Below are 19,786 nucleotides of genomic sequence, written 5' to 3'. Positions count from 1 at the left end.
AAGGTAAACGCCACGGGGGGGGGGGGGGGTATGAGCTCCCCATAAGGCTGATTTGTAAGGCAAACGTGACAAGGCTTTCAGGGGTGAAGACACAGCTATATAAAGGGAGACTTACTTTAATACCCACCCCCCCCACCTCCAGTGTGAAAACACCTTCTAGGAGAGGGAAACGAATCTTATTCCAATGGTGACAGTGACTTACTTTGCGCGTTCTCTTCCTCCTCTTCCCGCCTCCCGGAGTGTACTACCATTCCCCCCTGGAAACACTGCAGAAAGCAGGGGGGCTCCTTTCCCTGCAGGACCTGGACCTTTCAATGGAAACACATTCCAGTAAGTAACACGTACAGGTTTTCAAAGTCTTAAAAAGAATACCTGCCCAGTAGAAACTCTGAAAAACAGCGAGAAGTGCCCACAAACACCAGTGACACTACTGTTGTGTCTAAAGATAACCACTGTGAAAGGTCTAGGGTACAGCTTTCCTTTCAAAGTATCTTTCAGGTATGTGTCTTTCCCAGACAAAAGTAGGATTGTTGTCCTTTGTTACTTAATACCCGATTTTATTCACTTGATGTTTTGCCGTCAAAGACTTTGGAAACACAAGTTTTGATATTTTAGTGGTATTCTGTGGTATAGATGTAGCATGATTGATCTAAACAAGTTTGAAACAAAGTCTACCTCTCAGCGGTGAGACCGACTGATCACTTAGTGACTCAGGGGCGGGGGCGGGAGGGGAGAACTGTCTCTTTTGCAACCATTCCAATAGTCCACTCATGGAACACTGCTCCTGCGGACCAGCCTCCCCTTCGCCTGGGAAGCACTGTGTTAGCTGCTCATAAAACTGTTAGGGTTGACTCCACTCACTCTCACTTTGGCTAGACATTTTCCCTTCACGAGGAAATTGTTTATTCAGCCTGGAAGTCGGGGCAAACCCAAAAGGTAGGAAGCATTTCCCACCAGGAGTTAACAGATCAACCTCAGGGCCAACTTTACGTAATTAAGCGCCATTTTGTGGCAGCGTTTTATATGTCTGAAGTGTTTTTACATCCACTGGCTTGATAAAAAGTGGAATGCTCAGACTAGAGAGATTAAGACTCAAAATTCTAAGGGTGATTTTGCAGCCACGATTGAAACATGGCCTTTACAAAAATAAAGGCAGTTGAAATTGCCCACTATTAGGGATAAATTAAAATGCAATGGCCACTAACAGTTATTTTCAATTATTGTATAGTCTATAGTAGAAAATGTGTATTAAGTATTTTTTTAGGGAACAGGATTGGTTCTTAGGAATCTAGAAGGCTAGGTGAACATTAATCTGTTTCGGAGAAAATTCCTCTGTTCTCCTCCCTCATGCTATTGTTAACTACTCCTCCAAGGTAGTGAAGATACCTGCCCGTGGTATCATGCTTTCCCAAAACCTTACAGTCAACTCTTCATTACTAAAGGATGGGACCCCAGGCAAAGGTAATCCAAACAGCAAAAAGAAATGTTCACAAAACCTTGGCCCCAGGGCATGATACAGGCCCTGGGGTTATAATGGCGGATAAAGACCAGCACACAAGGTCTCTTTCATACTTTCTAGGGAAAGAGGGATAACAAGTAAGTAAACGCAATGTCTACAAAATATAAATGAAATGACAAATGACTATGAAGTGGTTTTAAGTAGTGATAATAGTAAGTGCTATAAAAAAAAAATAAAGCTCAGCAGAGGGACGGAGAATGGGGAGGAATTTGGATAAAACAGGTGACACTGGAACAGAAACCTGGATTATATGAAGTTGAAAGTTACTTATGGATACGGGGGAAATGTTCCAGACAGGAAATTGCACAAAGGCCCTGGGGTGGGAGGAAAGAAGTCTGTGTGTCTCAGGAGTGGCAAAAGGCTAGAAAGCCAGGGGGAGGTGGGAGAGGTGTTCAGGGCCAACCACGAAGGTGCTGGCAGATCACCGGGACACCGGTTTGGAGAGCAAGGGAATGACACGGTCCGACGTGTTCCCGAAAAATCACTCGGGCTGCTGGGAGGAATGCAGATGAGAAAACAGATAAGAATACTCATTTTTACATTAATCTCTGGTATTTCCTTCGGAGAGATTTGTGTAGGTGGAATAACTGATCAAAGTTTAGGAGAATTTTAAGGTTCTTGAGCCAAACTGCTTTTCAGGATGGCTGTTTCAAGCTACACTTCCCAGTGGAGGCATCCTACTGAATCCTTACCCACCCTGGAGCCGTTCTTTACAAAATCCCTACCAATTTTAGAAGTGGAAAACAGCATCTCTTGGTTTTATTTATAACTCCTTGAATATCAGTTAAGTGGAAACTTAAAAACACCAAACCCTCCCTTGGCGCCTGGTACCTGTCTTATGGATTCGCTATTTACAGATACAACATCTCGTGGAAGCGCATGTTACTCCTGACCTGCGAGTGGGGAGGGGAGAGGGGAGGCCCAGCCTGTAGTCTGGAGAAGCCAGACCAGAACCAAAAGTCACTTGTGCGATGCCGTCTTTGTCCACGAGAAGTCGGGGGTCGTCGGGGGTCTTCAGGGGACCAGGCCGCGCACCCTGTGGCTCCCCAGGAAGGACGGTTCTCTCGTTCGGCTGCTTGCCAGCACTCACCTGGGCACCCCTCTCCTCGTCCAGCTCCACCGTCATCAGAGCCGACGTGCCCTTCTCGCTCACGGTCGACTGCCGACCTTGCCAGAAGAAGTAGACACACTTCTCTTTGCCAGCCACCCTTGCCGGATGCTCTCCCTTCTGTCGACTTCCCACTGCAAACACAAAGAACCCGCGAGGGCAGGGTAAACAGCTGATAGGCCAAAAGAGGGGCAAATGTATGGCTTTCTTCTCCGGGCTCTGTGAGGACAAAGAGGGAAGACAAAAAGCTTTGGGGCACGGGGCTGAGGAGAAAAACCACCTTTCTTCCGGTAACTGATCCCGAGCCTCCAAATTGGCGAAAAATGATCTAGCCTTCTCGACGCCCTAGGAAAAACACCTGTCATCCTCCAGGAAGGCGGCGGATCACTCCAAGTGTGTGACAGAGAGCGCGGGCGACTGCCAGAGCAGGACCAACGGTTCCCAAAGACAGAAATACATTTTCCGTCTTACGCCATTTTTTTTGGCTGAAGATTAGCTGGTAGAGAAAAGATATTGAAAGCAACAGCTGGGCTAGCTTTAAGTACAAAGGGAAAATTTAGTCTGCTAAAACGATTCTAGTGAAAACACACTCTGGAGTTTCCACATTCCGTCAGAAATGGAAGAGATCTATTGCTGACATACCGCTTTTATAAAATAATCTGGGATTTCAATACTATCTGTCGCTGGGTCCATAGCCAGGATTCAGTGCTGGTTGTCCTTACCGCCTGGCACCTCACAGGCACTTGCATTAGCAGCACCCGGCTCACAGGTCTCACCCAAGAGCAGGCACGGGAAGCTAATTGGCCAAGTGGCCATTTTGAAAAGGCCGTATTTCAGACCTCAGCTCGCTACTTTTCGGTATATACCGCACTCCGGTCTCCTCTCGTTCATTCAACAACCGCTCACCGAGCACCCACAGTGTGTCCGGGGCCTCCTCGGGACACCAGAGCTATAATGAGAAGACGGCCCCCCTGCTTTCATCCTAACAGACATGAGCAAGACAGTTTCAGACGGTTGATAAGTGCTCTGAGGATGACAGACGGGGCTGTGACACGGGGCAGGGTGAGTGCTAATAGGATTCCCTGTTGAAGGAAGGCCTCTCCGAGGAGGTGACAATGACAAGGTGACAGGGACTTGCAGGCAGACCCTTCTGGAACGAATGAGGTCAGGAGACTGAGCTGTTACCCTCAGATGCCTGCTTGGGTGGTCCCAGAAAGTGATGGGCAACAGTGGGAGAACGCAGGTTTTAACACCCACGCTTGTTGAAAATTAAAGATAATAACTAGGTTCTCTGGTTCTCTGTTAACCCAGTTTTTCCCAGCGCCAGTCCCATTTACAAAATCACAGTTATCTTGAGGTTTGAAGGTAAGAAGAAAGCTCATTTATTTTAAGTTCTCAAGAGGCCAGGGTCATATTTATTTGATTTTTTGGCCTTTTAGCAAAGTACTGTATATATAGTTTCCATAAATGATCATAATTATTCTTGATAGTGCTTTGGTTAAGCACAACATTTAGTGCCATCTTTTGTGGACCTGAACTGGTCAAGTTGGTGTATCTTTTATTAAATGTTCATTTTGAGAAAGAGAGAGAGCGCGAGTGAGCGCGAGAGCACACGCGTGCACACGCATCGAGGAGGGGGAGGGGCAGAGAAAGAGGTTGAGAGTTGGATGCTTAACGGACTGAGCCACCCAGGCACTTGAAGTTTGTGTATTTTTAATGGATAGGCTATGCATATTCACAATTAGTTTGGAAGCCACTCCATTGAAATTTCTGCTAATTTAGATAGAACAAAAGTTTGTCTTTGATTAGCAATCCCACTCTTCAAAGTAGTGAAAATTAGTCATGTCAGCTGGGGAAAGATGTGCTTAAAACAGGTCACAGAAGTTGATATATATCTTGAAATCTGTTAGCACTTAAGTACATTTTATAAATATATATTCAGGCTTAAATAACCAGTGTTTTACCATCTAACATTCTAATGTGGACTTCAGTATATATATCTAAAATAGAATTATTTCCTTAAAATATCTCATAATAGTTTTCAGCAATTTTCTTCAATATGCACAAATTTATTACTATATACAACTTAATTGTTAGTTCATCTATTTTTAATTTTAGCAAAGTAAAGATTAAACCTTCATCAGTAGGAATTTACAGACTGTGACCTTTATTTCACTTTTAAATTTTTTTTAATGTTTATTTATTTTTGAGAGACAGGGAGACTGAGCACAAGTGTGGGGGGGGGGGGGGCAGAGAGAGAGAGAAGACACAGAATCTGAAGCAGGCTCCAGGCTCTGAGCTGTCAGCACAGAGCCCAAAGTGGGGCTCAACATGAACCAATGAGATCATGACCTGAGCCGAAGTCTGACGCTTTACCCACTGAGCCATCCAGGCGCCCCCCGACTGTAACCTTAAATAGCCTTGATCAGATGGCTAATTTAAAGTGTTGATGGGGGTGCCTGGGTGGCTCAGTCGGTTGACTGTCTGACTCTTCAGTTTGGCTCAGGTCATGATCTCACAGTCGTGAGATTGAGCCCCATGTCGGGCTCTGTGCTGACAGGGCAGAACCTGCTTTGGATTCTCTCTCTCCCTCTCTCTTTCTCTGCCCCCATGCACCCTCCCATTAAAATAAATAAGTAAACTTAAAAAAAATTAGGTGTTCATGCATTATGTCTAAAAATACTGTCAAGAGGACGTTTGTGACCAGTCGTCGTGTTTAGGAGTAACAGGGAACCACGGTTTGAAGAACTGCTCAGGGTCAAGCGGTCCTGCTACAGAACCCCATTTACTGCCCACTGCGGCCTCCGGTCTCCCTTCCCTGGAGCCCCGGTTCGCTTCTCCAGGAGCTTCTCTGTGCACCTGTGCACCTGGCTAGTGTCCACCAAGAGGACGGCTGTACTGTTTCTACAGCTGCTGGTGTCTGCTGACCTTGTCCCAGAAGAGCTTCCCGAGCTCCAAGTTCTATGTCCTGTTTGCACGTGCAGCTGTGGAGTGGGAGTGATGAGGAGCTAGACTGTGGTCACCGAGGGGCCACTGTTAATGCCATTGTGCTATGCTTCTCTGCTCCCAGAGGGACCGTCTGGAATCGGAATGCTCCCTGCTCTGACTTAATGCTCTGCAGCTGGACTCCTTCAAAGCTGTAACTTTGCTCATAACGATGCTGCTGGAGCTGGCTGCGAGATGTGCCCTGTGTTTACTGGAAGAAACACAGAAAGTACTTTCCTGGGCCAAATCATTACTTCTTAGGCGGCCTCCAGCAGAGTAGTCTATGAAGGCCTCAGAAATCTGATTACTTTTTTTTTAATTAATTCATGTCGATATCGTTTTATTCATTTATTTCCTATTACTTCTTTTTATAACTAACAGCTCAGGTAGGGAGATGAGTGAATTTCAAATTCTATTGCCCCTTTGTCTTGTTTTGTAAAACATGCAGTTTCCTCTCTGTATTTAAGGAAGGGGAGCTATGTATGCTTTCAAAGCTGGTCCTTAACGTTCCCTGCTGCACAACACCGAAGGTTAGTGGATTCCCACCCGCCAAGTGCCCTCTTACTGCCTTCATTGCCAACATGTGGCACGGATGGTTACTGCAGCTGGACAACTGCACCACCCCGAGGAGCGGAGACTCGCCATAGCGACTCTTTGGGAAGGACGCTTATTTTGGGGGAGACTCATGTTATCTCATCTTCAAGGTAAATACAGCAATTTTGCTTTCGGGGCTGAGGGCATCAGTGACGATTCTTTCCCGTACCTTGTGAGCATGTGCCAGGCCCTGTGCTAAATTGGACACCTACCAGATTATAATAATCTCTGAGCGGGGCATCATCATCAGACCGAGGCTCAGACAGGTTACGTCCCTTCACCCACCTTGCATGGCTGGTACGTAGGGCCTGAGAGAAGATTCAGACCCAGGCTGCACGGTCCCCGGGCCTGTGCCCTTTTCCCCCAGCCACATGGCCTCCTTATGAAAGGGAAAGGGGCTTTCAGTGTCCTAATCTGGTCTCTCCTAGCTGGGTGACTTCAGACAGGTAACAACTGTGGTGTCCTGTTCCTCACTGAGAAATTGGCATCATGACGTAATACGTCCCAGAGCCACTGGGAGGCACTCAACTCGAGTGTGCAGCAGAACCCCCAGTGCTGTGCCTCCTGGGCTATGTGGACCCTCGGGCCCGCAGCACCCCGGACAGCTCTGGGCAAGACTGCCTCCTGCCCTGCCCGGCGATGCCCCACACTGGCTGCCCACAGGGCGGTGTGCTGGGCTTCTCCCAAAGCAGCAGAGTCAATCTCAGAGACCCCGGCTCTCCTCCGGAATGACGGGCTTGCCTCTTCCCGCACTTGCCTTACTGTCATTTATTATGTGCTTTCGGAAGGTAGGGTCTGACATATTTACTTAGCTCCTAACATAAGTGTCTGTATGTAGAGTAGGTGCTCCAGTAAATGCTGCCGGGTGATTAGCAGACTTATTTCTGATACATTAGGAAGGAAATCATATGGTTCTCAGTCTGCGGGTATCTGATGAGCAGACAGCAGCCTTCATCCCCTGGAGCTCCAGGGCAGCCACACCCTGGCAGCAAAGTGGCTTTCAAGGGGTGAAGAAACGCTCAGGAGTTGAACGTCAAAATCACAGCGTTGTGACAAATCCTCCCAAATGGTGGGGCGGAGGGACGCTGCAGAGGACTGGCTCCTTGTTGGCAAGGAGAAGGGGTTCTCTCTCCAAAGCACACTGGCTTTCCTCCCTCACCCCCTCTAGCACCGAGCATACAACGGACCGTTTCGCTGAGCGTTTCACCGACAGGAACCACGCGCAGTTTCGACTGTGTATTTATTCTACCAGATCCACAAAGCCTGTTCGTGCTCTCAGCCTCAGAGGAAACAGCTTCTTTTATTTTTAATAAATCTTTTGTGCGTAACTACACCATTTGGTTCCAGTTCGAAATCATCCAGATATACTTTACTTCAGACTTTAATTTAAGCAGCAGACAGCCACATGGTAAGTATCATTTGGAGGCAAATCATCACTTTCCTAGAAAACCTCTGGGGACAGGGAGGGGGCGGGAACGAGGGTAGCAGAGAAACCGTAACGTGCATGTTTAATTTCTATAAGGAAACACAACCTTCCTTAGCACTGCTAGGGCGTCGGGATCCATCTATAAAGTTTACTAAGGGGTTCTCCAAGCAAACGGTCAGATCGGCACATTCTCTGCGGCCGAAGGCAGGGGCGCACACAGGGAACGGCTTCTAGCGGTGCTAGACTCGCAGCCGCAGAGCTGGGGCCGCCCCGTGTCAGTGTGAAGAAGACAGAAGTGCTCACTGACCTGCGGTGCTCACCATGTACTTCCACTTGACCACATAGGCATCTCCCTCGTGGAACTGCCCGATGCTCTGTTTGGGGAGCCGGCTGTAGTCAAACTCTAGGATGTGCCACACATCCACAGAGACACTGGCGATCTCAAACTGCCTCCTGTCGTCCCCTTCTACCAGGCCATAGCCACGGCCAATGTTCACCCCGTCCAGCACCGTGCTGGTGGTGGTCTGGGGCACCTGCACCATGCGCGCGACGTCGTACGGCTTGGCTTCGGCCCGAGGATCTTCCTATGGGGGAAGGTAACAAGGCTGGCTCGGTGGCCTGTTTCTACAGCCGTTTCCTGCCACACTCACTGCTGTTTCACTGGTAGACTTTCCAGCTCTGTCTCAGCATTTAACTGCGTTTTGGGGAAAGACTGTGGAGGCCTGAATACCCATCCCACAGCAGTGAACGGGACACCTAAAAGCTGGGGACACAAACTGGACTACTTCACCTCCTGGAGGTAGAATATAATTGGAAACCCGTTTGCTGATCTCCCAGTAAACCCTGGGAAGGCTTTACCTTCGAGGCCTCTTTTGTTGGGACCTAAACCAAAGGCCTGAGGTTTGAGACTAGATTACCAGAAATACCTTTTGCTGGGCAAGTTCGCTGGCGTTCTTCTCATTAGGTCTCTTCAGTTCAGTCCAATCGAGAAATTTCTCTTTGAACAAAATGGTCTCATTGTGTTCTGTAAGTCTCCCGAATATTGCCCAGTCGGGCCGCCCCTGTCCTTTTCTGCGAAGGTGGGTGGGTGGGGGAATAGACAGGAGAAGAACCAAAGTTAAGCCATGGGAAAACAAAGGAAAGGAATGGAAAACACACACACGTGGCTAGTGAACACAACTCATGATACATTAGTGGTATACAGAACGCATGGTCTGTTTTGTCAGATAAGTGACATTTCAGTCTTTCGGTCTGAAGCCTCACAGGGAATCGATGCTCCTGAACGTGGGGCGAATCATGTCAGGTCTGGACTTTCCTTTCATACTAGCAGATTCTTGCGTTTGGGATCCCCTGGGGGCAGCACACCAGACTGGGAGCTGGGAAAAGGCAGGAGCCACACACATGCCTTCCTTGCCTATGTCATGTGCTCACGGTCGCCTGCAAGGGCTCCCCAATTTTCTGTCTCATTAGCGAATGGATGGGAGGAAGGCACAGCTCACCCTGAATTCTCTGTTAAGTCCTCTTACAACGAAGCTCTCCAGTCTCCGGGAGCAGAGGAAATTCTCCTCCGTTACTACAATGAGCACACTTTCATAGAGCATAAAGTGAATTTCCACATATTTATTTCTAGGCCACCAGACACGACAGCAGGAAGGGAGAGCACGAGGACACAGAACAGGAAGTGGCACGGCCCAACCTGGAGGCCTCCTGCTATGGCCTCAGGATTTCAGAATTTGAAACTGCTTGGAACGCTGATCAGGCAGAGGAAGGCAGGATTGAGGAAATAAATACATGCTGAAGCAGGTTCGCACAGGTATCGCCCATCCTTCCAAAACGCTCTTTGGCTGCGAACGGAGACCGGGCTGCATACACCCCGTGAGCCTGATGAGCAGTGCTTCTGGGGCCTGCTGCCGCCCCTGCCCATCACTTCCTGTCTCGTCACGACTACGTACGGCTTCTGAAGTCACCCCCACGGCACATCAAGGAGAGTGCCTGTTCGGAGGGAGACCACCCAGGGGAGGCCACGGCATTCTAACACCCCCACCTCGTACTCTCGCGGGACTCTAGGAAGCAAGTATCGGCAACTAAGGAGGATTCAGGACTCCCCTGCAAGGCTGTGGCCTTTAACAGCAAATGTCTGAATGACCATCTCTGGTATGGAGTCCACTCTGCAGACTTGCTAGGATGTCTACAGACAGCACTTGCTTTCAGCTTTAGACATGGATTCTTTCAAGCAGGGGAGGCGGTGGGTTGCAGGGTAAAGGGGCAGCTGAGAGCTCCAGGGGGTGAGCTTCTTCCTGCCTCTTCCTCTGCTAAGGAAGGGCTGGGTGCTTAATCTTGGCTGTACCTTACAACCCTTGAGGAGCTCTTAAGACCTACTGACATACAAGCCCCACCCCACGTGAACTGAGAACACATCTTTGGGGCTGGGCCTGGCACGTACATTTTTGTAAAGGTCCTTGGGCGATTCTGATCTGGGACATGTTGAAAACCAGTGGGTTAGGCGCTGACTCACCTACTCCCACATCTGTGATTATCTCACTGCTATGTATGTTATCTATCATATGGATTTTGTGCTTTGGCGTTATTGTTTCTTTTAGTACATCAAATAAAATACTCTTTTCCACCTTGGCTTCATTCCTTTAAACACCAGTTGTTACAGGACTACTTTGACGTTAAATGTGCATTTCGTTAAAACGGATTTGAAAACTTCATCTACGTTGACATAATTTTTTATTTTTTTTATAATAATAATAAAATCAATATTTGATTTTAAAAGAAAATTAGGTGAGGAAGTTGCAACTTGTAGAATAGATCAATGCAAAGTATTAAGACCCAGTTGCATGATACCCAATGTTTGCTCTCTGCTGTTAGGTTAGAAATAGATGTGCCACCAATTATATGGCACACATAATTTAAAAGCACTTCCCCCCCCCCCCGCCCCCGCCCCTGTAGTAAAGAAAAACAACAACAGCCCTTGGCATATAAGAATTAGTTTTCTTATGATTGTGTTTCTTAGAGTTGTGCATATTCTGCTGATTCGCCAAAATTATTTTTTTTTAATGTTTGTTTATTTTTGAGAGTGTGAGCGGGGGAGGGGCAGAGAGAGGCGGGGACAGAGGATCTGAAGCAGGCTCTGCACCGACGAGGGGCTCGAACTCAGGAGCCATGAGATCATGACCTGAGCTGAAGTTGGACATTTAACCAACTAAGCCACCCAGGCATCCCCAAAATTACTTTTTTAAAATAGTCCAGTACACTGTAGGAAATATTAAAATTACAGTCATTATTTCAGTACAACACCTTCCCCCTCACTCTCTGTCCCCCAAAAGGCATAAACATCATCTACTGCCAAACAAATGGTAAATCGTGGAAGCTACGCTGGAAAGGTGTGAAATGAGAAGGAAAAATGTTGCTTTTGCCCCTTCAGATCCATGGCTGAATTCCAGATCCTGGGAAGCTTTTCAGATCAGCATGTAATTTGCTTAAACAATTGCTACTCATCTGCCAGGGCAGCACCTGGAAGACTGCAGGTGGGAACAATTTGCGTGCCTCCAGACACAGACTAGAATGCAGCGTCCATATTTCTGTTGCAGTTAGGCGAGAGCTAAAAGAAATGCTCTTTTTGTGAATATACGGGGTACCGCCTGCAGTCAGTTATGAAAAGGAAAGCCTTTGGAGAGCCACAGTAGGTGAGCACAGTGGGAATCCCCTGGCCCTTCCCCACCATCAGCAGATGCCCGGAATACCTGGGAATAAGCGGATTGCACTCTCCAGGGTCCAGGGGGTTGATGTCACAGTTCTCGTAATCAAAGGTGCCATTCCATAAATGCTTTGCCAGCTGGAAAGCTATTTTCCGTTGTGCTAACGTGACTTCTTTTCCATGCCACACATACACTTCACTACCGAAATCAAACACCAGTACCTGGGGAAACGGCACAGAAGATGTGGTTAATGTCAAAGCCATGCTCCAGATGAGCCACGGTCTCTGCGGACACTGAGTTGAGCGGGTGAGGATACAAACCCTACTGGAGCCATCAGTGCAAACATAAAAAGATCCAGGGGTGGACCAGCTGGCTCTGCCCTGCTCCCCTAGTCTCTACCCTGCAGGTGGGATTTCCATCTTGTCCTGAACTCTCCAACTCTGTAACACCCCTCATTCATAAAAACAGTTATTTGGCTATGACTTCCTATCTTCTTTTCTTCTTCCTTGTCTCCCTCCTTTGTTCATTCATTCACTTAGCATATATACAGGCCTTCTCACATGCCAGGCACTGAGGACCAGTGAGGTCTTCTCTCCTCTGTTCAGTTCCAACACCCTCAAAGGGAGTGACCATATCATACTTATGTTTACAGTAGGGATTTACGAAGTGTTTGCTGAATGAATACGTGAATGTAATGCTATTTCTTATTTCCATGCCTTTGGCTTATTCTATTCTTTCTTCCTAGAATAATTTCTTCCTTCATGTCCAGCCATCCAAATCCTACTCAACTCCCAACCAGGCTCAATTTCACCTTCTCTTTAAAATTACTCCTGATTATTTCTTCCCTGTGATTTTTGTTCTCATTTAAATGCCCATATATATCACACACTCCATCTAGGTGTGGATTACATCCTTTCTAGTACTCCTCTATTCAATGAAACTTAAGGTTCTTTTGTGTCTTCCACTTTTTTCTCAACATGTGCAATACAGAAGGGTAATGACAATGTATGTACTTAGTAAATATTTCCCAACGTGAGAGAAAAAATCTAGTACATCACTTGGCAAACCCAAATTATATATACATGCATCTGTTATTCCTGAGACTTCAAGACTGCAAAAATATAATGTTCATAGAAAAGCAAGAGATAGGGCTAAGGAGTATTTACATTTTATTCCCTGTTTATATTGAGATATAACTGACATACGGCACAGCATAAGTTTAAGGTATAAGGCATAATGACTTGACTTATATAAACTGTGAAATGATCACCACAATAAGTTAACATCCAGCACCTCATACAGATACAAAAGGAAAAAAATACAAAAAGAAAATATGAAAAAAAAGGAAAAAAATTACATTTTGCCTAAAACAGAAAAGGCTTCAATGATCCATGACCCCTCTGAACAATATTCTGAATTCTATATTTGTATTTAACATGGCAGCAGTGGTTTGAATTCACAAGTAAATATCCCTTAAAAATATGCCACTGTTCAGGGCGCCTGGGTAGCTCAGTCAGTTAAGCGCCTCTTACTTCGGCTCAGGTCATGATCCCAGGGTTCGTGAGTTCAAGCGTCGCATTGGACTCTGCGCTGACAGCGTGGATCCTGCTTGGGATTCTTCCTACCTCTCTCTGCCCCTCCCTGACTTGTGTTCTGTCTCTCAAGATAAATAAATAAAAACTTAAAAATAAATAAATAAATGTCACTGTTCAACAACAGGCACTAACACTGGCCAGCGCATATCGGGCGCTTACTATCTATTTTATTGGGCAGCCCCGTGCAAAGGGTTTCTCAGTGAGGGTGGTGCCCGGGCACTGTACCTCTTTTGACTGTAGAAGGGAGCACTTTGGAATTTTCCCCCAGTAGTCGTCATCAGGAACAAGTTTGTCATCCATCAGACGGTAAATGCAGTTTGTTTCAATTATGGCTGTCTCATAAAGTTCGTCTTCTTTTGGGTCTCCGGCGGCTTTGGGAGGAGAACGATAAGACAGTCTGACATTTTACACTGAAAAGTGGCTGGTTTAGAAGAACGAAGTAGGGGGGAAGAAAAGTCTCGTGATTCTCTGAAATACAGTAAACTCTTACACTGGTAACTGGTTTGGCCACCCAGAAGCTTCCAGAAGTCTTTGGCTGCATGAGTGTGTGTATTAATTCCTTCTTCGATAGTTTGGATATAAGTAGCTCTACAACCAAGTTCCCTCTTTGTCTGAATTAAACCCGCAAGTTCTGAGGCCTGGAAAAAAGGAGGAACACAGTTACCTGGGTAGACAAGCCTATGGCTAGGGTGGAGGGGAGAAATGGTGTGTCTGCAAGGAAAACCAGGTGACCACAGGGGCTGCAGGCTCTGGTTGTTGGCTATTTTCGGCAAGGTGGAGAAAACGCACGGGGGGTACAATTCTCTAGAGCAACAGCTCTTTGTTTCAAGTCTAAGAGATGGCTTGTGGAGTTTTCAATAAATGCCCATTCTCTGGGCTTCTCCCCAGAAGATGCTCATTCAGTAAGTCTGAGGTAGCACTTCACAGATACCTGGGACAAACAGCTTTGAAGTGATACGCCAGTTCCTTTCACACGGAATAGGACTTAAAATCTGGACAGGAGGGCCAGAATCCTTCCAAAACATCCCACTCAAGCAAGTACCTAATGATTACTTGTTTGAGAGACATTCAGCAAAAGAAATACTACCCATCCCTTCTCACTCGATTTCGCATCTGAGAAGCCCTTGTAATGATCTAGCAACTGTGGAACAGTCTATCGGGCGTGCAAAGGAGATGCTTAATGGAACAGTTTTTATTTTTCAGATACCAACCTTTGCCTTTTCTATGACATTTGCAAACTCTCCTACCCACAGGAAGCAGTGATGGGGAGAGAGCAGGAGGAAGCAGTCCCCGCTGTTGAGCGACGAAGCTCGAGGTTCAACCAGTCGTGTCTGCACGTGTCTTCTTCCTGTAAGGCGGGAGGCAAAGAGTCACCATCTTCCCAGACAGGAGACCTCTCCAAGCTACAGGAAGGACCAGGAAGCACCTCTGCTACAGACTTTTGCAATTCTAAAGACTCTTGTCTACCAATACCAGTTCCGTGATGCGGGCTGGTGGAAGGGGGCTTCGAATGTTGGCCTTAGAGGTTACTCTCCCTTGCCAGTGTTAGGACACCCACTGGCGTCCTTTTACAGCACGTGTGTGGATTAATCAAGTTCCCTCCTCCAGGAAAGTTAGCAAACATGTTCCTTTTCCCTCTGTAACTCCTCTCCCCGTCTCTTTCTCTCGGCGTGGCCCACCTCCTACATTTCATACCCTCTGCCAGCCGTGCTGCCGGTGAGGACATGCCTTCACACAGCATCTTCCTCCTGGGGGCTTTCAGGCCACACCGAGGGCAGTCTTAGCGGGGATCAGCTAGGAGGGAAGCACTGCTTTGTGCTGCTTTCCACACCTTCTCCTGAGTGGCCGTTCATTTAGACCTTTCCACAGTCACACGGACAGTGCTGTCTCTGGGTCAGAACTTGGGAAAAGAGGGTTATTTGTGCTTGTGGCATGTCCTCCGAATGCACTGAAAAGGCCGGTGCAGAAACACACGGGACACCCCCAGTGAAGGATATTTCGTCCATCCTCCCCTCGCTGATTACTCTAGCAGTGATTGTCTCTCCTCCTAGCCTGCAGCTTCTCTGGTTGTCTCCCTTGCCAGTGACAGAGGGGGTGTTGGAGTGGAATCCTGGTCGCCTTCACTTGCCTCTGCTGTCCCTGGATTCCTTCTCCAAGAACCTGTGTCTCTCCTTCTGGCCCACGCTGACCTCGCTTACCTCAGCCCGGAGAACTGAGTGCAGAGAGCCACCACGAAGGCTGAAGGGGCATCTGGAGCTGCGTGACAGTGCGGAGGCGGGGCTCACGGGGCTAGGGGAGGCAGCAGCAGAAGCTGAGCTTCTAGAATGGGAGAGACCTGGGGGCAAATCCAGCCCTGCTACTCGACGGCGGCTGTGACCCCGATCAGGTCACTAACCTCTCGAAGTCTCAGTGGACAGCGTATCTCCCACCTCAAGGGATCTTCAGGACCTCAAAGAGCATGCGTTCCCTTCTGCTTACGGTCAGGACTCCTGACGTCACCAGACTAAAACCCTTAGTCAACGTGCGATTCCTCTGTGCTGCTTTTATTCATTTATTTATTTTTTAAGTGATTTTTAAATTTTTTTTTACCTTTATTTATTTTTGAGAGAGAGAGACAAAGTGTGAGCAGGGGAGGAGCAGAGAGAGAGGTAGACACGGAATCTGAAGCAGGCTCCAGGCTCCGAGCTGTCAGCACAGAGCCCGACGCGGGGCTCTAACTCAGGAACTGTGAGATCATGACCTGAGCTGAAGCCGGACGCTCAACCGACTGAGCCACCCAGGCACCCCTCCTCTGTGCTGCTCTTAAATACCTTTAATCTGTAACAGCATCAGCTTCTTGTAGGGCACCGCGCTGTTGTTGGAATTCTGTTCGGTCAGGTTGACGCTCCGCAGGCTGACGTTGCTGAAGTTTTCTTTACTGGCTAAACCTGCCAGGGTGACTTCTGAGAAGTTGGAGTTGGAGGACACTGGGAGGGTTGAATAAGGAAACAGTGTGGGGGTGGGGCGCGGGGGAGCAAGATGGGCAGGTGAAACGTCAATGTTTACAATCAGAGATTCAGAACCGACTACCTTTCTCTTTGAAACTTAATCCTGCGGGGGAGAACGTGCCCGGGTTTGGTTGCCTATGCAGTTCGGTGTTGAGCCACCGTACCAGGGTTTAACCCTGTATTGGAGTAGACACACGTCGCACCTCGCCTTGCAGAGACAAGAATTGAGAGACAACGTGGACCAACTGCTGTACTATAAAATCAGGAGCTGGACTCGTGTGTTGCACTTCCACTGAAAGCTGTTATAACTCCTAACAATCTTTAGATGTTAATGCAAATGCACCCCAAGGAAAACCAGGAGACGTATTTTAACAAAAGTCTCTATACGTAGGCACTCTGTAGGGATGGCTTAGTCCTAATCTTTCTCCTGGAGGCAAAATGATCAATTAGCTGATCTCCTGAGGTCTTCCACCCCAGGATTAAGACCGTAATAACAAGATGCTGGGTTTTCCATGGCACCAACAGATGTGTATGTGACATGTGTCTATCGTCACAAAGCTATCCCCAAGCCCCCGAGAGTGGAGGTAGAGGAAACGTACCTAAAGTTTGTGCCAGCAAGCCTTTATTTCTTTAACCGATTGTTTAAAAAAAAAAAGCGTATGTGCTAGAGAGAAATTCAGCAAATTGTTCTGCTGGGATTAGGCTCTTTCTCACGCTACTTGACAATTCGTATGGCATCGCGGTTTTGACATACGTTCTCTTAGTCAATCAGTTACAACGAAAAGACTCAACCCTTTTGTGTAAATACTGTGTCTCTAAGAAAAACTTGAGGAAGTAGGTTCATGAGTGCTGAAGGAAAATAACAATTATAGCGAGAATATTCAAACTGGCAAGACTGTGTATGCCATTAGCTCCACCAAGAAAACCACTGTTTCAGAACTATGGAAGCCCATGTTACCAGGCTGAGCAAAGCGGAGCGTGGAGCTCTCTCCTCCCTCCCGTTCACTGCCTCCACCCCCAAGCCCCGGCGCTACCCAACTCACATCCCCAGCTCCGAGGCCCCTGACAGAAGCAATCTGGAAAGCATTGTTTTATGCGTTTAATAATATGAAAATCTAGGATTAGGAAAAGTAGCAGTTTGGGATGTTTTCTCACGAGAGATCAAATGATTTGCTCTTGAGCAAGATTAAGTGGGGAGTGACTACGTTTGGGCTCTGCAGAGCTGAAAATGGGTTCAATTACAAAGCCCAGAAACGTCCTTTTCCAATCTCTTGAAAGAAAAGTCAACCAAGCAGGATAATTTAAGTTAACCAAGGGAACAGATGAATTTCTGGGAAAAGCCTTTAAATTCCAGGCAGGTGTGCACAGCACATGTGTGTGCAAACTTACTCATTTTTATGTGACGAGTGTCTTTTGAGCACATTATTGGCCTTAGCAAGGCAGAAAAAGAGGGTTCAAATCACCTAATCACCAGTTCCGAAGCAGGGGTAGGGTGGTGGTTCCACATACTCACTCTTTTCTACTTTCATCCGCTTTGACTCCATGAAGGCAACGTTTAATCTCTGCTCCGTGTATTCCTGAAGGAGATCTTCTCTGGCTGCCAGCATTTTCAAGGGATTTTTGGAAGCCTGAACCCGGCGCTTGGGCCTTACTGCGCGCTTGTGCTCGGCCACAGAGGAGGTCAACCTGGGGAGCAAAGTGGAGCTGTGACCTCGGCCTGCGTATCACCCACACCTGGTTTATTTGGGGGTCTCTGACCCGAAGCGACGGTCTCTGCAATGTCACTTCCTGATTTTGTTGTAAGTCTTACAACTCCCCCTCCTGCCCGCCACTCCCTGACCTGGAGACAGAATCTTGGAGATGGAGATTGATCCAAAATCCCAGAGGCTCTCCCCACACCACGCCCTGTGGTCTCTGCCTGGGGGCACGTCTGGTGCCTCATGCGGCAACTCATTCCATTACTCGATGGCTCTGAAGGGTGGGAAGTTCTTCCCCACCCTCATCAAACCCACGGACTCTTCCTAATATTCCTGTTGGAATATTACACACATGTATTTCTGTCCCTGGTGAGCCCTTCAGGGATTTACAGCCAGCCCTTGCTTCTCGACTTAATTCTCTTTCCTCCATACTAAACTTTCTCTTGACACAACAGGTTTCCAGTTTCCTTATGAACTCCCCTCTTAACTAGCCTCCTCTCAGCCCTTTGCGCCTTTCTGAAAAATAACCACAACTTTGAAGAATATGTTGAAATAAAGTAAGTCCACGAAACCAACTGTAACCGCCATACACACACTGAGCTCTCTGGGGCAGAGCAGACACGGGGAGGTGGGTGGGCCAGTCACACGGTTTCCTAACAGATTCTGCTGCTGCTCTTGACTTCCAACTGCACGGTCTCTGTGCTATCGTATAATATATAACATTGTCCTCTGTGTGTGTGTGCATAAACGTCGATGTATATATGTTTATATATAATGACTTAAGCAGTGACATCTGGGATGGGAGAAGATGAGAAATGATTAAATAGCCATGTGTGCAAATACATAAAATATCATTTAAAGGTGGGAAATGGAAAATTCTTCATTTAAAAAAATGTTTAAGCTTATTTATTTATTTTGAGAGAGAGAGAGAGAGAGAGAGAGAGAGAGAGAGAGAGAGAGAGAGAGAGAGAGAACACGCAGGTGTGTATGTGAGTGGGGGAGGGACAAAGAGAGAGGGAGAGAGAATCCCACGCAGGCTCTGAGCTGCCAGCGCAGAGCCCGACATGGGGCTCGAACCCATGAACCGTGAGATCGTGACCTGAGCTGAAATTAAGAGTCGACCCAACTACTGAACCACCCATGTGCCCCTGTTCATTATTTTCTTAAGATAGAAAAAAACTGACAAAATGGAAATATGCAACAAATGCATCAGGAGCAGCTTAAGGAAAAATGTAGGATAACCACACAGACTTCTAGAAGAGACTGTCACTCTGACAATCTGTGGGGAATAGACAGATGTGGTCGGTAGCTGTGGGCTTAGCCTGGCCAGCATATATGCTCCCCGGTTTCCGATAAGAGTACCTGGACTCTGGCTCTGGCTCTGAAGGGCATCCAGAGACCAGCTCTGGGGCACCTGGCATCTTCCAGTCCCTTGGCCACAATGACCGCTGTAGGGCTGGGCTCAGACCCTAGAAAATCAAGCCTGGAACCTGTGCTGGAAGGAACAACTGGGAAGAGAAGCAACCTATGCTGGGGTGGCCACGGAGCCGAAAATTCCACAGCTGGGGTGGGCAACTCCCGCAACGCGGTGATAGCTTGGCTGGAGCAAAGCAGCCCCACGGAAAATGGAAAAGAGAGAGACTTCATTCTGAGGAGCCTCTGGAACCCGAATTCACACCTGCACTTTTCAGCGAGTGAACCCGTAAATCCCTCCCCACCTTTCTTTTGCCACAGTCAGTTTGACTTGGGCTTCTTTCTGGCACCTGCAGTGAAGGAATCCTAACACCATACCTGCTTTCCTGAGGTGGGTTAGCCATGATCCTGTGTGAAAAGAGACCCTTGGACATCAGAGAGAAGACTGTCGGGCCTATTAATTTCATAAATTATTGGAAGTTAAATAACATGCTTTACTGATGTTCTAGTTAGTTGTATTAGTTTGAGCCCATGTGATCCAAAATTTTTTCAGAGCGAGGAGTAAGTGAAAGGTATAGAAATCTTTGCTAAATTGAGGGGTGGGGGCAGTACCTAAAAATCTACAAAACAAGAATCAATTATGTAACAAATCCAGTGACATTATTTTTAACGGGCCAGAGCAAACGTGTGGCACACGCTGTGTATGCCAGATCTCCTGCCTGGGCGCACATTCGCTCTGGAGTGCCCGTGTTTTCCCT

At 47.4% G+C, this 19,786-nt stretch overlaps 1 protein-coding gene and 1 long non-coding RNA gene across 29 annotated transcripts in view; one reads left to right on the top strand and one right to left on the bottom strand.

The window, feature by feature from the left end:
• The window catches only part of SVIL (supervillin), a 234,045-nt gene that overhangs the window by 10,628 nt on the left and 203,631 nt on the right, over positions 1-19,786 (bottom strand). For all 27 annotated transcript variants that reach the window (XM_045061074.1, XM_045061078.1, XM_045061072.1 and 24 more), the window contains 10 exons: positions 17,432-17,604; positions 15,742-15,897; positions 14,143-14,279; positions 13,422-13,569; positions 13,157-13,302; positions 11,382-11,557; positions 8,559-8,703; positions 7,940-8,216; positions 2,610-2,761; positions 203-308 (listed from right to left, as the gene is read on the bottom strand). In XM_045061074.1, coding sequence (XP_044917009.1) covers positions 203-308; positions 2,610-2,761; positions 7,940-8,216; positions 8,559-8,703; positions 11,382-11,557; positions 13,157-13,302; positions 13,422-13,569; positions 14,143-14,279; positions 15,742-15,897; positions 17,432-17,604 — 1,616 coding nt within the window. The remainder of the gene's footprint in view (positions 1-202; positions 309-2,609; positions 2,762-7,939; positions 8,217-8,558; positions 8,704-11,381; positions 11,558-13,156; positions 13,303-13,421; positions 13,570-14,142; positions 14,280-15,741; positions 15,898-17,431; positions 17,605-19,786) is intronic.
• Positions 215-10,258, top strand: LOC109501383. 2 transcript variants are annotated; one of them, XR_006600401.1, is made up of 4 exons: positions 215-330; positions 6,080-6,316; positions 7,375-7,614; positions 9,263-10,258. It is a non-coding gene; the product is annotated as an uncharacterized LOC109501383 (long non-coding RNA). The 2 variants fall into 2 exon arrangements; XR_002159400.3 differs by lacking the exon at positions 215-330 and having other exon boundaries at positions 5,631-6,316.

The sequence above is a fragment of the Felis catus genome, chromosome B4 (assembly GCF_018350175.1).
Source record: "Felis catus isolate Fca126 chromosome B4, F.catus_Fca126_mat1.0, whole genome shotgun sequence".
In the NCBI taxonomy this organism is placed as follows: Eukaryota; Metazoa; Chordata; class Mammalia; order Carnivora; family Felidae; genus Felis; species Felis catus.
This window is presented reverse-complemented; position numbering and strand designations above follow the sequence as displayed.